The sequence below is a fragment of the Podarcis cretensis genome (assembly GCF_951804945.1).
Source record: "Podarcis cretensis genome assembly, chromosome: 12".
Taxonomy (NCBI): Eukaryota; Metazoa; Chordata; class Lepidosauria; order Squamata; family Lacertidae; genus Podarcis; species Podarcis cretensis.
In genome coordinates, this window is record NC_137181.1 from 9,180,894 (window position 1) to 9,198,376 (window position 17,483).

Below are 17,483 nucleotides of genomic sequence, written 5' to 3' on the forward strand. Positions count from 1 at the left end.
AATTCAGGGCAGCAACACGGACAAAAGCCAGAAGGCAACGTAACTCAAGTCACAGCGCCAGCACTAAAACAGGACTGTCTGCCTTCTGCTCACCGAGGACATCGGTATCTGGTGCATTTGAAAACATTGGCACATTCCTTGTTCTCATGGCTGAAGAGTTAATGCGGAAAATGTGTGGGGAACGGCTGGCAACGTCCCCAGAAGCCTGCTTGCCAGTGGCAAGTGCTCTCTCTGTGTCTTCTCTGAGGACGGCAACACAAGCATCTCTCCACGGAGAAGTGTGCTGGTGATATGAGCCCTCTCTCCACTCGTGGTGCGAAACAGCACGGCCCAGGTGCATGTTTGGCGCCTCTCTAAGAACCAGCACTTAAAACATGCTCCCTAGCAGTTTAGCATGCAAGGACATGGGAACACGTGGCCCTATAAAGGTGTTTACTGGGATAGTGTAAGCCAGGGGTCCCCAAACTAAGGTCTGAGGACCGGATAAGGCCCGAGGGACTCGTTTATCTGGCCTGCGGCGCCCACCACCACCCACTGCCACTGCCCGCTCTCACCGGCACTGCGCTGCATGGCTGCCCACTTCCGGGTCAGAGGAGCAGTGGAAATAGCTTGTGCGCATGCGCAAGTGTTATTTCCGCATGTGCAAGCATTATTTCTGGTGTACATACGGGTTGGAGGAGGCCCGTGCACATGCGCACAAGCTATTTCCAGTGCTCCTCCGACTGGAAATAGCATGGGCACACACATATGGGCACGCTCTCCCTCACCCTCTGGCCCGCCGCGTGATCGGCGCTGGAAACACTGGCCCGAGGCACGGTAAGTTTGCTGACCCCTGGTGTAAGCTGGATGGGGGACACTCAAGGGGGTGAATCAACAGGAGGGAGGGTGTTTCATCTCTTCTCTAAAGGTAAAGGGACCCCTGACCATTAGGTCCTGTCATGACCGACTCTGGGGTTCCGGCACTCATCTTGCTTTACTGGCCGAGGGAGCCAGCGTACAGCTTCCGGGTCATGTGGCCAGCATGACTAAGCTGCTTCTGGCAAACCAGAGCAGCACACAGAAACGCCGTTTACCTTCCCGCTGGAGCGGTACCTATTTATCTACTTGCACTTTGACGTGCTTTCGAACTGCTAGGTTGGCAGGAGCAGGGACTGAGCAACGGGAGCTCACCCCGTCGCGGGGATTCGAACCGCCGACCTTCTGATCGGCAAGTCCTAGGCTTTGTGGTTTAACCCACAGCGCCACCCATGTCCCCATCTCTTCTCTACTCCCCAGTTATTTCCTCACACGCACCTCCAATGCCCCTCAGCTTGCATTTTCAGAGACAAATGGCAGGGGGAGAGAATTGAAGAAAACCTAGTCCCTGGGTGCCTTTGCAGGGGAGAATATGAAGGCAGGGGGAAGTCTTAGGCGCCCACTCCTGCCTGCCACTCCCTGATGACTCTGCATTAACATTTCAAGGGAAACCCCCCAAAATGCACCGTTCTGCCCTGAACGACCTTTGGGTGGGATTTTTGAGATGAGTGCAAAATAACAAGCACGCCCCCTGCCCCACCCATAGGAATCGTCCATCCACCTTCACTTCCCGCCCCCCCCCCGGCACCCCCAGCTCAGTGGCGCCTTCCCCTCGCCGACTTTCACATCACCTCAACTTCCCTTTTCAAGCAGTTCTTGAGAACCCGTTTGGCTTTCCCTCCCATTGCTTAACTTTCAAATGCTATCTTTTGCCTCTCGGCCTGAAAGAGGAAATGAGAGGATTTGCAAAAAGCCGAGTTTAAGAAAACACACACTGTCTTGACAGTGGAACGGACTCCCTCGGGAGGTGGTAGAGTTTTTAAAGCAGAGGTTGGGTGGCCATCTATCGTGTGTGCTTTAGTTGAGATTCCTGAATCACAGTGGGTTGGATTAGATGACCCTCGGGGTCCCATCCACCTACAATTCTATGAGTCTACGTAGTCCTGTTACCGCAAACATGAACCATCAAATCTTCTTGTTCAAATAAAACACACACCCACCCAAAATGCTTTTTCCACCTCACAACCATGTTGCTAGCGTAATATTTAATGTGAGAGAGGAGGAACAGTAAATGACAGGCACAATAAGTGCTATTAGCCCTGCTTCCAAGTCTTCTCCACTGGCTGACTCAGGATTGTTTACTTACAGCGCAACCCTGCGTTTGTCTCCGGAGATATGCAGTCATGCCTCATGTTACGTATGCTTCATGTTACGTTCTTTCAGGTTACGTCAAAGGGTTAATTCTGGGTTTCGCCGCTCGCGCATACACAGAAGCGCTGAATCATGTTTCACGCATGTGCACAAGCGCCAAATCGCAACCCGCGCGTGCGCAGATTGTGCTCTTTTCATGTTGCAAATGGAAGAAGAAGAAGAAGAGTTTGGATTTGATATCCCGCCTTTCACTCCCTTTAAGGAGTCTCAAAGCGGCTAACATTCTCCTTTCCCTTCCTCCCCCACAACAAACACTCTGTGAGGTGAGCGAGGCTGAGAGACTTCAAAGAAGTGTGACTGGCCCAAGATCACCCAGGAGCTGCATGTGGAGGAGCGGAGATGCGAACCTGGTTCCCCAGATTACGAGACTACTGCTCTTAACCACTACACCACACTGGCTCTCACTACACCACACTGGCTCCGGAACGGATCCTATTCGCAACCAAAGGTAACACTGTAAATATTATTGAGCTTAATGGGACTTGCTCTCCAGTGCAGGGTTGGAAAACCTCTGGCCCTCCAGATGTCACTAAACTACAACTCCCATCATCTAGCAGCATTAAGGAGGCAGATAGCCAACAGGTAAAGCTGGGCCCCAGAACCTGCACTGTGAGGAGCTGGGGTTTTAAAGAATATAGCCTTCTTCCACCACCCTCCTTTCATTCAAATCACATTTGTAAACTGAACTGTGCCAATTTCAGCTTGAAATCACGATCTTAGGTTGACTTCTTATCACTTGGATGTGGGGCTTTCCCGCCCGGCCTGAGATTCCAAACCGCAAGCCCTCGAACCTTTGCCACAAGTCTGCCGCTGATTCAGCCACCTGGCAGAATACCAGCGCCTGCCTCCCCCTAACCTAGTTGTGACGGCTCTGGTAGGCTGAGATCCTGTCTATATTTCCCAGGCTCCGCTCCTCTCCTTGTGCGTACGTGTGTCTGTGTGCGTGGGGAATCGCTAAGAGGAGAATCTGCATTCCTAGTTTGTCTTCGCCGTTTGAGAGCCGTTTGAGAAAACAGCCACGAGAAAACAGGGTCAGCATCAGACCACCCAAACAGCTTAGCTGTCAAATGAGGGGGGAATATAGGAGAGACGAAGGAACAACTTAGCAACATTTGGACGGTCTAGACAAGGCCTGTTATTGTTGGCTTTGCTAGCAGGCTATTAGTTGGGAGAAAATTTGCCGTAGGTTCCAAGGATCTGCTTCCATCAACAATGGGAAAAGAAACAGAAACGCCCCGTTTTGAAAGATTTAGGGGGCAGATGGTTGGGGGCGAAAAGAGGAAAGGGTTTTGCTGAACGCTATATTTTCAGAATATCGATCCGAAAAGACCACCAGGGAGTTGTGGTCCCCTATCTATTTTAAAACTTGAAAACACAACAGGACCACCTGTGAGTTTGGTGGGCCTTCCCCAAGGACTTAGGCTCAAACGTGGTTTATATGAGGATGGGAGAACCCTGCAGTCCAGAGGGCACCAAGTGATCACTGAACAAAAGCCTCAGCATTCTGCGGTCACGGATTAAAACCTAAGATTAAGATAAGAAACTGCAGCCGTCTTGGCTCTTTGTGGCTGCTAAGAGCAAACAATGACTGCTAACACATCCTGTTTGTACAAACGCTGCCTTCTTTTTTTACTGCAACAGCAAACAGGCAGCCAGGTGGCTTCAAGTCTCAGCTTCCTTGGTGGAATCTATGCACATATAAAAAAAAGCTGTGGAAATCCTTTTTTTTAAAAAAAAAGTTTGGAAAAATACCTTGAATTTTGCATAGCTCACTGTAGCCATCTAGTGTCACATTTGTATACTGCACGTCACAAAAAATTAAAATGGTTAATTTTCAGCTGTGTAGCTGAATCCCTTCTCTGTGCAGATGTGTGGTAGTGTTTGACACAACAAAGGACATATACACCATATGTTCACATTCCCCCTTGCCTGCAAAAATTTGTGGGAACTGTAGTTTTCCCCTCACAGAACTACAATTCCTGGTACCCTTAACAAACTACAGTTCCCAGGTTTCTCTGGAGAGGGGGCGAGTGCTTTAAATGTTTAGCATTGGCCTAGCATGTGGTAGGGTGGGACGCAGGTGGCGCTGTGGTTTAAACCACTGCACCGCTTGAACTTGACAATCGGAAGGTCGGCGGTTCGAGGCCCCATGGCAGGGTGAGCTCCCGTTGCTCTGTCCCTGCTCCTGCCAACCTAGCAGCTTGAAAGCATACAGTGCAAGTAGATAAATAGGTACCGCTGTGGCGGGAAGGTAAACGGCGTTTCCGTGCGCTGCTCTGGCTTTGCCAAAAGCGGCTTAGTCATGCTGGCCACATGGCCCGGAAGAACTGTCTGCAGAAGTGGATAAACACCGGCTCCCTTGGCCTGTAAAGTGAGATGAGCGCCGCAACCCCAGAGTCGTTCACAACTGGACTTAACGGTCAGGGGTACCTTTACCTTAACCTAGCATGTGGTATACATTTTACATATTCCTCCAGGGAGCTGAGAGGCGCCATTTTGGGATTTGTATGGGTAGAGAGACATCTTTTTCTTGAGCAGGTGCATGAACACATGGAGGGCCAAGCAGAGAAGCTTGGAGGGCCACATTCAGCTTATGGGCCTGAGATTCCCCAGCTTGCACTACAACATAGGGACTGCCATCTCCTGCCCTTGCCCATCACAATGACAAACACATGTCACTAGTAATAACGATAAATATAACGGTGGAAAACAGCACAAGTGGGCCTTTAAAAGGAAGAATATCGTAACTGGGCCCACACACTGTGCAGATAAAAAACCAACCAACCCAGAAATCCCTCCTCTCTCTCTCTCTCTCTCTCTCTCTCTCTCTCTCTCTCTCTCTCGTAATAAAATACTTGGGCAGCTGTTTTTCCTGGACCTTATAAGTGTTGTGTTCTCCGATACGGCTAAAAGGATATTTGAGTTCTAAAACAGGGATTTCCCTCCCCTGCTCCCCAGGCTAGCTTCCCCTATCACTTATCGCTGCAATAAAACCATAACCAGAGGGGTTTGCAATCCGTCGCCACGGCAACTGCCCTGCGGTCCAAAACAGAGCAGGCCTGAGGGAAGGCCGGAGTGGCCCACGTTCCTTGCATCCCACTCACTCCTGGCTGAAGTTTCTGATTTCTCGTGGGGGGGGGGCGCAGGGAGCAGCGGGAACGCAGCTGCGTCAACACTTTGTGCCTTCGACATGGCGTGTGAATCGCCTTTGGAGCCGAATTGCACAAGGTTGATCCCCCGCAAACACACCCCGTTCCACCTTCCTCCTTCGTTCGGGAGAGGAGGAATCTCAGCAGTGTCAGGGATCCAGCCCACCGAATTCTGCATTTGGTGGTGGGCCTGCCCTTTATGCCTGTTGTCTTTGTCCATGGAGCTTTTATGGTGCTAAAGGAGACTCTTGAGTCTCCCATGGACTGCAAGAAGATCAAACCTCTCCATTCTGAAGGAAATCATCCCTGAGTGCTCACTGGAAGGACAGATCCTGAAGCTGAGACTCCAAGACTTTGGCCACCTCATGAGAACAGAAGACTCCCTGGAAAAGAGCCTGATGTTGGGAAAGATGGAGGGCACAAGGAGAAGGGGACGACAGAGGACGAGATGGTGGGACAGTGTTCTCGAAGCTACCAGCATGAGTTTGACCAAACTGCGGGGGGCAGTGGAAGACAGGAGTGCCTGGCGTGCTCTGGTCCAGGGGGTCACGAAGAGTCGGACACGACTAAACAACAACTGCCCTTTGTGAACAAGCAGACCCACAGCTGAGAGCCAGCTGCCCGTCGATCATCCCAGTCATAGAATTACAGAATTGTAGAGTCGGAAGGGACCCATCTGGTCCAACCCCCTGGAATGCAGGAATATGCAGCTGTCCCATACGGGGATCGAACCTGCAACCTTGGCGTTATCATAGGAATCTCATGGGTATATATGGTCAACAGGATGCTGAATTGGATGGGACATTAAATACCAGGGTTACCAGGCAAGCCAGCAAGGCTTACCGGACATAGACCGGATCACTCCCACAGAGATCCTCTGTGGGCTGGGCCGGCGCAGTGCAACGCAACGCCAGAAATCACTTCTGCGCATGCCCAGACGCTGTAAATCGCGCCTGTGCAGAAGTGCCTGGGCATGTGCAGAAGTGATTTCGGGTACCGCGGATATGCGCAGACGTGATTTCCAGGGTCTGAGTATGCGCAGAAGTAATTTCTGGAGCCACAGAAGAGAGTCCCTGCGTCGCGCTGTTTTAGCGCAGTGCGCGGGAACTCGCCAAACGAGCGGCTCGGTTCAGGGGTGGCTTGTGGGCCAGTTAAAAGGCCTCCGTGTGCCGCAGGTTGGGGACCCCTGTTATATACAGATGAAACTGATCATCCCATCCGGATTTGGTTGGAGCAAGCCATGGGAAATCCAGCTAGATGGTGGGTTTCTTAAAAAAATTCTTGTTTGATTAGTTTATTATCTTGAATATGGAAACAGAGTCTGTTAACCTGGATAATTAGTAGTGGTGCTGCTATTTAAAGAGCCACCCACGTAGCGGTCAAAAGTAAACATCAGCATTCTGCTCAAAACATCTGTATGTTATCACTCTGGCATAGCATGCAAAAGAAAAAAAAAAAGACTGTGGGAGTAAAATTAATTCAACTTTAATTAATATTTAGGATTTAGGTCTTTGTTGATTTGCTCCTATACATGGTGAACGAATGCCCAGGGTTCCTTCCCCTTTTAATTGTCGGTTACACATAGAAGGAATGCTGACAACTGAGGCAAAGCTGCCTGTGTTCAGCTCCAAAACAACAGCCAGGTGAGAGACAGAAAGGTGAGACAGCCAGGTGAGACATTCAACACAGAAAAGGTGACACCAGTACAGACTCTGAAGGAACTCATCTAGAGAAGCTAATGTTTGAAACTGATAATGGCTACTTATAATAGCATAATGCTGCTGAGAAGGGTGGTTTTTTAAATGACACAGTATCTAAATCCTGTTAAATAAAAGATGGCAAAGTTCACAACTCCACTCCCCACAAACCAGGCAAACCATCAACAGTTCAGTCAGCAGAGCATGAGCCTCTTAATCTCATGGTCGTGGGTTTGAGCCCCGCACTGGCAAAGGATTCCTGCGTCGCAGGGGGCTGGACTAGATGACTCTTGTGGTCCCTTCTAACTCTACCATTCTATCACTCTACCAGCACATGCAAATGCACAAAATGGGAAAAAACATGGACAAAAAAGCAGGTAACACGCCACACACCCCGTGCCTCAAAAAAGCAAGCTACCCCTCAACTAAGAAAGTCGGGGTTCTCTGCAGGCCCTAAGGTTGTTGACTGATGGAACCCACCATCTTTTATTTTTATTTTTAAATAATTTTTATTGAATGATTTTATGTTACAAAAAACATTACAACCATACTACCACAAAATATAACTGAGAAATAAAAATTACATACATCAATATTTTGTTTGTTGTTTGTTATTTACCGTCTTATTTCCTCCCAAACATTCCACCCAAAACACACACCCGCACAAACACAAAAAATAATGAAAATAAATATTTCCCCCCTTTTATCTTACAAAATCTTTTCTTCAATTTTGACTTCCTGTCAAATCCCTTCGCATATGTTTTATCTTGCAATTGAATGTACACAAAACAATAAACCTTTCTATATAGATTTCCCAATACATTCAGAAAAAGTAATAAATCCTTAATTGTTGTCCACCAAGGAACCCACACTCTTGAAAAGTGTCACAATCTGGGGCTGACATCTATTGTGATTAAAGTCATGGGCATCTAGCCGCAAATGCAAACTCTGCCTGTTGGTTCTCCCGCTTGATTGATGGCCCATGTACCACACAGAAGTGTTGGCAGAACTTAAAATGTCCGCCATTGTGCTCTGCCACCAGCAGGAAACCAAGGTTGGAAAAAGTAAGGGAGTCTTACCCATGGTCATATCTTCATCAGGTCTGTATCCCACGAGTCGAGGGCACTTAAGTCGTACAGGCCTTCAGGTCCAAGGGCTGCTCCTGCAACAGGAAGAATGAAGATTATTAGACAGTGAACCTTGTAGACGGACATGGCAGAGTCAAACATGGTCGCATCGCCTGTGCCAAAAAAGCATCTCATCACGACCTTTATGTGACTGAAAGCCACAGCATTTTGCCTCCGTCCTCCCCACGTGCTGTCTTCCTGTCACCCCTTTGGAGGCAGAGCAACATATGTCACTACAGTCTGTTAATTCAGACACAGCACCAAACCATGGTTACTGCAAAGTCACTACAAACCATGGTTTCCCATTTTCAGTTGCTGAGCAGGCAAACCATGGTTTGTCACATCAAACGTCACGCCCAACCATTGTAATACTTCTTTGTCTGAATTGGGCTCACAGTAGTGTGTCCTGCCCTAAATCATTGAAGGAGCAGTTGTTTTCAGCAATCAGTTGAACTATTTCTAGGGTTGCCATATGTCCTCCTTTTCCAGGACACATTCTCTTTTTCATTGGGTATGTAAAATGAGAGTCGCCATAGCGATCCATAGTTAGAAGCAGAAGTCAGCAAATGTGTCCTCTTTTTGCTCTTCAAAATACAGCGGATGCTCAGGTTGCGAATGTGATCCATGCGAGAAGGATGTTTGCAACCTGCAGCGCCGCATCTGCACACACGCAGGTTGTGATTTGGCGCTTCTGCGCATTCGCAAGCGCCGAAACCCGAAAGTAACCTGTTCCAGTACTTCCAGGTTCGGTGCGGTGCGCAACCCAAAATCGCGCAACCCGAGGTATGACTGTATGGCAACCCTAATTTCACTAGGTGCCAGACAAGTGCTGCTTCTGCGTGCTGAGGCCAATGTTAAAGCAACCAACACTTTAGCGGCACCTAGTGGCAGAACACAAACATTGCAACACCAACAAAACACCTGCAAATTTCTACCTAGAAAGGATGTTCCTGTAACATAACCCCCCCCCCCCCCGGTATCGACTTGCAGATAACCAAACACAGTAAGATAGTAAACTCACCCTGAACCCTCCTTCTCTGCATTTTCTTCTTAGACCTCATAATGAAAACTGTAAACTGTTCACAAATAGGCATGACAACCACAGACAACACAGAAATCACTTCAAGGTGCAATCTAAAAATAATGTTGTAAACACCCGAGACATCTTCAGACTCTAAAGCAAGTACAAGGATATTTATTCAAACCTATTTTGAGATATTTGGGCAGGAAGAAGAGATAGATGCATCAAGCCAATAATCTGAAATGGACATCTGAAGCTAAACATGTTTTTCCTTTCGCTTGCTGCTACTTCCTATCTGAGAAACCACATGACTCTGTTTGGGAACCGAAACTCAGCTATGCCGCCACACATTCTGTAACTTTAAGCAAGAGGCAGAATGACGTATACGGCTTCAAAACAAACCCTGACCGAAAGGGTGACAGAATTCATCAAGACTGGAGACAAAAGACTTTTTAAGTTCCAGTCCTGTCCCTGATAACACCACATGAAAAATTCCCCCAAAACGATGACGGAAATGGAATTTGGAAACAATCTATGGGAGATTCAAACTGTGCATCTATGGGAAAGATACAAACGCGGACTGCAACAAAATGTTGCAGGATGGAGCGCTTCTGTTCAGGGTCCAAAACAAGCAGCTTTGTCTTCTTCTAGAACACTCCATTCTGTTCTGCCTCCCTGGGTTTTCCTCCCCTCTCCAGATCCTCAGCATTTGGCGGTCACTGAGCATTTTCTTTTTCTCAAAATTTTTTGTATTCATTTTATAACACAAATAAAAAACACAAACAGAAAAGACAAACAATACAAACAAATTCTTGCCACATCCTTATTTTCCTAAGCATTGTTAAGTGGGAGAGAGGGAACACCAGCAAGCGCATGCCTGTCTTTTGCCAGGGCGGGGTGAAGCAGTTTCGGTCCGAGCTGATTCACAGCTGAAGCAACAGCTCCCTTGTAGCTCCAAGCTGCTGCGCTAAGCCTTCCTGAGCAGGAGAACTGGACACTGGGCTGTGATGTGGCTGTAGGCTCCAGGAAAACCCCTGTTCTTCAGGCAACTCATTGGCTCACCCGGAATCTAGGTCACAGCAGACTCTCCTCACCCCCCCCCCCTTGGCTGCAATATCTTAGTTCCCTCTCCACACTGCAATATCTAGTCTCAATCTGACCCTGCCTGAGAATACAGCATTGGCACACACAATATCTTGCGGCATGCGATCTTCTCTGTACAGTGGTACCTCGGGGGTTAAGTACAGTACTCTGTTCTCATCCTGAAGCAAAGTTCTTAACCTGAGTTTCTGGGTTAGCGGAGTCTGTAACCTGAAGCGTATGTAACCCGAGGTACCACTGTATGGTGGTACGCAGTTAGAAAATCATGGCCTATTCACTTCCCTGTTTCTCCTGCTGCTGCCACCAGGAGCCAAGCCATGGTTTGGCCTGTTTCACTCTGAACAAACTATTAACTGTAAATAATAATAATAATAATAATAATAATAATAATAATAATAATAATTTATTTATACTCCTCCCATCTCAGCCACTCTGGACAGCTTCCAGCAAAATCCTAAAAACACAATAAAACATCAAATATTAAAAGCTTCCCTAAACAGGGCTACCTTCAGATGTCTTCTAAAAGTCAGTTCTTTATTTTTTTGACATCTAGTGGGAGGACGTTCCAGAGGGCGGGCACCACTACCGAGAAGGCTCTCTGCCTAGTTCCCTATAACTTCACTTCTTGCAGTGAGGGAACCTCCAGAAGGCCCTCAGAGCTGGACCTCAGTGTCCAGGCAGAACGATGGGGGTGGAGATGCTCCTTCAGGTATACTGGGCCGAGGCCGTTTAGGGCTTGAAAGGTCAGCACCAACACTTTGAATTGTGCCTGGAAACGTACTGGGAGCTAATGTAGGTTTTTCAAGACCGGTGTTATGTGGTCTTGGCAGCTGTTCCCAGTCACCAGTCTGGCTGCCGTATTCTGAATTAGTTGTAGTTTCCAGGTCACCTTCAAAGGTGCATAGAGCGCATTGCAGTAGTCCAAGCAGGAGATAACCAGAGCATGCACCACTCTGACGAGACAGTCTGCGGGCAGGTAGGATCTCAGCCTGCGTACCAGATGGAGCTGGTAGACAGCTGCTCTGGACACAGAATTGACCTGCTCCTCCATGGACAGCTGTGAGTCCATAATGACTCCCAGGCTGTGCACCTGGTCCTTCAGAGGCACAAAACCGAGGTTTGTTCTTGGTTCACCACTCATGGTTTGTTTGCAGGAGACGAACAATGAGCCTGGTTTTGCAGGTAACACTAAGCCAAGCCATAACTTAGCTTCCGGTAGTGCAATGACAGCAGGAACAGGAGGAGCAAAGTGGTTTTGATTTTGTAACTGTGTACTGTACAGTGGTACCTCAGGTTACATATGCTTCAGGTTACAGACGCTTCAGGTTACAGACTCCGCTAACCCAGAAATAGTACCTCAGGTTAAGAACTTTGCTTCAGGATGAGAACAGAAATCGTGCTCCGGCGGTGCGGCGGCAGTGGGAGGCCCCATTAGCTAAACTGGTGCTTCAGGTTAAGAACAGTTTTAGGTTAAGAACGGACCTCCAGAACGAATTAAGTACTTAACCCGGGCTACCACTGTACCAGTATGCTTGTTCATTCACACTTAACCATGGTTAATGAGAATGAGGCACTACCTGATTCACGCCAATATTCCCAAGCACGTCTGCAAACATGCATGTCTTAAGAGAAGTCACTGGCTGTTTATCTATAACTGAAGCTCTCTTGTAAACTGGCACTAAATAAAAATTACAAAAAGTGCTGATTTGTTTCAATCCGCCGATCCGTTTTTTAAGCAGCTGCAAATGCAGGTCAGTGCAAGCTGAAAAGTCATCCGGATTTAATTCAATTTGCTAACAAAAAGGGGCTTTCCTTTGCTTCCTAAGCGATGTTGAAGCAATAGACCAAGCCTGGAGAATTTAACAAGCAAAATAGAGAGTCAAACGGAAAAGGAAAAGAAAACTTTTCTTTAAAAAGATTCCACCACACTAACTTTCAGCAAGTTTCCGGGAGGCCTGCCAGCTAATGCGCAGGAGGTTGTGTGTGTTGTTGTTTTAAAATGTACTGTGGTACTGCTCAAAAATATTATTGTCAGAGGGGTTTTTTCTAGCGAACTTGGGGCCAGCAGAGGGATAGCACTAGCAAAAGCAATAACCAAATAATGAGAAACGGTTTCAAATGCAAGCTTATGCGCTGAAGAAACAAACTGTGTAGGGTTTGAAAAAGCGAGAAATCATCATCATTACAGTTTATTTGCAGCTGAACAATGAAACTTGCAGCTTGACACCCAAAGACAGCTTAAAATTAAAGACTGAACATTACTTAATGGATGGTGGGCATTTATCCTTCCACCGTAAGTGTCTTGCTAGCCATAAGTGCTCACAACATCCTCTTTTTGTTGTCTGTTAATCCCCATACTGGGACGCAGGTGGCGCTGTGGGTTAAAGCCTCAGCGCCTAGGGCTTGCCGATCGAAAGGTCGGCGGTTCGAATCCCTGAGGCGGGGTGCGCTCCCGCTGCTCGGTCCCAGCGCCTGCCAACCTAGCAGTTCGAAAGCACCTCCGGGTGCAAGTAGATAAATAGGGACCGCTTACCAGCGGGAAGGTAAACGGCGTTTCCGTGTGCGGCTCTGGCTCGCCAGAGCAGCGATGTCACGCTGGCCACGTGACCTGGAAGTGTCTCCGGACAGCGCTGGCCCCTGGCCTCTTAAGTGAGATGGGCGCACAACCCCAGAGTCTGTCAAGACTGGCCCGTACGGGCAGGGGTACCTTTACCTTTACCTTTAACTAATCCCCATACTGTAAAAATATAGTTTTAAAGTACATTAACATCTACAAATACCAAAGTTTTGACCGGTACAAAATTGATACAGACAACTTCACACCAAAAGAATATATCATTGAGCAAGCCTGCATCAGATGACTCAATGAGGCCTTTTCATCATTACGCCGCCAACATCTATCTGAGAATAGACAACACTTTCTTGTAGAGGTGTTGTGGAGCATATCAGATCTTTGGGGCAGGGTTGCTGTTAGTGGTCCCAATAACCCAAAAGTACTTGCATATGAAGACCCCCAAACCCCCTCCAAAATAAATCACACAGGACACAGAATATTTGTTTAAGATTTTTGGCATTAATTTGGCCACAACATTATTGATTACAGCATGTGAGTGATTGCTTAGGCATTGGTTCGGACTACCTGAATGGGACATGGGTGGCGCTGTGGGTTAAACCACAGAGCCTAGGGCTTGCCGATCAGAACGTCGGCGGTTCGAATCCTTGTGACGGGGTGAGCTCCCGTTGCTCAGTCCCAGCTCCTGCCAACCAAGCAGTTCAAAAGGACGTCAAAGGGCAAGTAGATAAATAGGTACTGCTCTGGTGGGAAGGTAAACGGCATTTCCGTGCGCTGCTCTGATTTCACCAGAAGAGGCTTAGTCATGGTGGCCACATGACCCAGAAAAACGTTCTGCAGACAAACGCCGGCTCCCTCGGCCAGTAAAGCGAGATGAGCGCCGCAACCCCAGAGTCGTCCGCGACTGGACCTAACGGTCAGGGGTCCCTTTACCTTTACCTGAACCTGTACTGGCAGGAACAGGACTGACAACTGGAACCTCCAGAGGTCTGTAAGGGGAAACATACTGGGGGAGCACAGAGGCGGATGATGGGGACTGTAGTCCACAAACAGCTGGAGGCCCAAGTTTGGGAGCCCCTAGGTCTAGATGCATTTGGGATTATGCGCAATGATTCCACCCTGCAGTAAACTTTCAGATTGCCCTATCACTCAGCACAATCATAATGAGGAAGAAGGCAATTCAACTGCTTTATACTCCTGCAGTTGGGAAGCTGTCCTGTACTTTTCAGCTACACACTTTCAGACCCTTACGGGACTTTTATGCAGAAGTTGTCGAGCGATGGAATGTGCGTACTTGGCGTGTCGACTTCCAGGTCTGACTCATCTCATTAATTTCACTGCCATCTATGGAATGAGCATGCCTGAGTCGCGAGGGGTTTCCAGGATGAAGTCGGCTGGAGTTTCAAAAGAATATTTATAAGTCCTTTGCCCGCAACTTCGTATATATTCAGAGCAACTCATCTTCCAAATGCACATGAAGAATCCGAAAGGAAGACTAGCTTTAATTAAAACACTGCATCAGAGAAAGGGAGCCAGTGGTGGACTACAATTCCCATAACCCCTGCCCACTAACCATGCTGTCTGTGGATGATGGGATTCGGAGTCCATCTGAAGAGCCACAGATTTCCTCATCTCTGCACTAAAGCAGGCTTCCTCAACTTCGGCCTTCCAGATGTTTTTGGCCTACAACTCCCATAATCCCTAGCTAGCAGGACCAGTGGTCAGGGATGATGGGAATTGTAGTCTCAAGACATCTGGAGGGCCGAGGTTGAGGAAGCCTTGCATCAACGGCACATTTTCTAGCTCTCAAGGTTGGACAACCCTACCCAGCATGTTGATGTGTATTTTAATCTGCTTTTAATTGATCGCTTTTTTAAAAAAAATTGTTTTAAATAGTTGTTTTTAACTGATTTTACCAATAATGTTATTGTTTTATTCGTTTTGTAAAGTGTTTTGAGGCTATTTTTAAATAAAAAAAACAAATCAAGCTGTTGATACGTTTTATGAAATAAATAAATAAATACATAACAAATGCAAGCAGGAATAAAAAGGGGCAATATTGCAGGAGGACTGGAATTGCTGGGCTCCCCTCTAAAGGGTCAATTTCAGTTTCTCATCTTTCTAATCATAAGTGTAGTTCTTCCCCAGTTCCACATCAGCATGAATTTTTTTTAAAAAAAGTCATTATGCAAATTTAACAGCACCTTAGTGCTAATTTCTCCTGATGCACATCTCTGAATGCAATTTGCCCTAATACATTGGTACCTCGGGTTACATACACTTCAGGTTACATATGCTTCAGGTTACAGACTCCGCTAACCCAGAAATAGTGCTTCAGGTTAAGAACTTTGCTTCAGGATGAGAACAGAAATCGTGCTCCGGCAGCACAGCGGCAGCAGGAGGCCCCATTAGCTAAAGTGATGCTTCAGGTTAAGAACAGTTTCAGGTTAAGAACAGACCTCTGGAACGAATTAAGTTCTTATCCCGAGGCACCACTGTATACGCATGTTGGCAAAGCAATTTTCCCAAACGGAATGTATTTTGTTAAATGTTACATTCACTAATATATATACCGTATATATGTATTTTTTATGGGCACTTTATCCCAGTATATGCATTTTTGTACATATTTTGTACAGTGGAGATCTGCACTGCAAAATTCAGAGAAATGTGGATTTTGAAGGACAGCTGTGTTTTGGTTCTCATAGCATTCTTGAAAGTGAAAGTTAGGTAGGTTTGCCTTTTAAACGTGAACTCACTCAAATTTTGTCCCCATCCCCACACCCACCTCTGATAGGGGGTTGGACTAGATGACCCTTGGCGTCCCTTCCAAATGTATAATTCTATGATGCTACGATTTCCTTTCGCTCGTGTTGTCCTGCTGATACAACCACCAACACTTTGATTTATACACACAAACAGCCCCCTGCCTTCAAATATCCAGTTCACAGTAACAACAAGGGCACACACCACTAAAACAATTATTTTTTAAAAAAATTAATCAAATTTGTATGCCACCTTTCACCCGTAGATCTCAGGGCAATCCACAGCATAAAAATACAATATAAAAACATAAAATACCATATTTTTCGCTCTATAACACACACCCGACCATAAAACGCACGTAGTTTTTAGAGGAGGAAAACAAGAAAAAAAATATTCTAAACGAAATAGTGGATGTATGATTTTGTGGTTCATGCTGTGGCCACAGACATGTGATCTAACAGTGAGTTTGGAGTAGCCCAATGCAAAAAATCCTGAGGATCCCTGTGGATCCGTGCTTTGTAACCACGTTTTAAGTGGGGAGGGAAGGAAAAGCACTCAAGGGACAAGGAGCATGCGTGGAGTGGGTGGAGAAGGATGCTGCTAATAATGAAGAAGAGGGGTTTAAGGGGAGAAGCAGCACGTGTGGGGTGGGTGGAGAAGGATGCTGCTAATAATGTAGAAGAGGGGTATAAGGGGAGAAGGCTCCTCTCCTCTCCCACTTTGCTCCTTTAAAGCAAGCAGGCTCTGCTTTACTCCCTCCTCCCCGCTCATCCCCGGCTTAGCGAGCTGAAAAACTTTGCTGCTACGTAGCGAGCTGAGTGGGGAGGAGAGAGGGACAGAGAGCCTGCTTGCTTTAAAGGAACCAACCGGACAGGAGCCCCTCTCCTCTCCCGCTTTGCTCCTTCAAAGAAGCAGGCTCTCTGTCCCTCTCTCCTCCCCACTCAGCGGCTCTTCTCCCGCTTTGCTGTTTCAAAGCGAGTCACGGAGGAGGGAAGGAAGGGGAACCATGGATCCTCTGCTCACGACTGCAGCAGATCCCCCCGCCACCCGTAGGCATTCCCTCCATAACACGCACAGACATTTCCCCTTACTTTCTAGGAGGAAAAAAGTGAGTGTTATGGTGCAAAAAATACAGTACATAATAAAAACAAGAACGAAAAAACTCACAAATCCGCCCCCGCAAGACATCTGTCACTCTCTTATACCACAAGAGTTTATCATATTTGTGGTTTCAAAATAGCAGAAGGGGGGGGGGGACTTCTCCTCAACTGAGTGGCTGCTATTACTTTTAGAGCAGAGGTGTGCAGACTTTGAGCTTCTGGGATCCACTTTGATTTTTACTAGGACCCAGCGGCTTAGCGTGGGTTGTCAGCACCCGGGGCAAGGCAAGTAATTTGCGCCCCATAACCCGGGGCAAGGAAAATAATTTGCGCCCCCTAACCCGGGGCAAGGCAAGTAATTTGCACCCCTAACCCCTAACCTGCCGCCGCTGCAAGCTTCTTGCTGCTGCCTGGGCTGGGGTATTCACAGTTCTACAAATCTTTGGCGCTGGCTTGCTCCATTAGTTTAACTTGGGGGGGGGGTGTGAGAGAGAGATTGCAATCGTGCTATGTGCACCGAGAGGGGGGGGCACGGTTGCAACGCAGTGGGGGGGAGAGAAGAAGAGAAACTAGCAGGAGAACCTTCCCTCTGCAGCTCTGTGGGGAAGAAGGGCGCAGACTGGGCTCCTTCCTCGCCACAAGATCCTGGCTGCGGGGCACAATTCGGGAGGCTTGGCTGGCCGGGCCCAGGCCCCGCGGGGCTTCTCTGCGCTCCCCTCCCCCG

General features: G+C 47.6%; 1 protein-coding gene across 1 annotated transcript in view; it reads right to left on the reverse strand.

Moving 5' to 3' along the window:
• The window catches only part of LOC307199135 (mitogen-activated protein kinase kinase kinase 3-like), a 111,383-nt gene that overhangs the window by 60,147 nt on the left and 33,753 nt on the right, over positions 1–17,483 (reverse strand). Inside the window, exon 2 of the mRNA XM_079946805.1 lies at positions 8,152–8,234. Coding sequence (XP_079802931.1) covers positions 8,152–8,161 — 10 coding nt within the window. The 5' untranslated portion in view covers positions 8,162–8,234. The remainder of the gene's footprint in view (positions 1–8,151; positions 8,235–17,483) is intronic.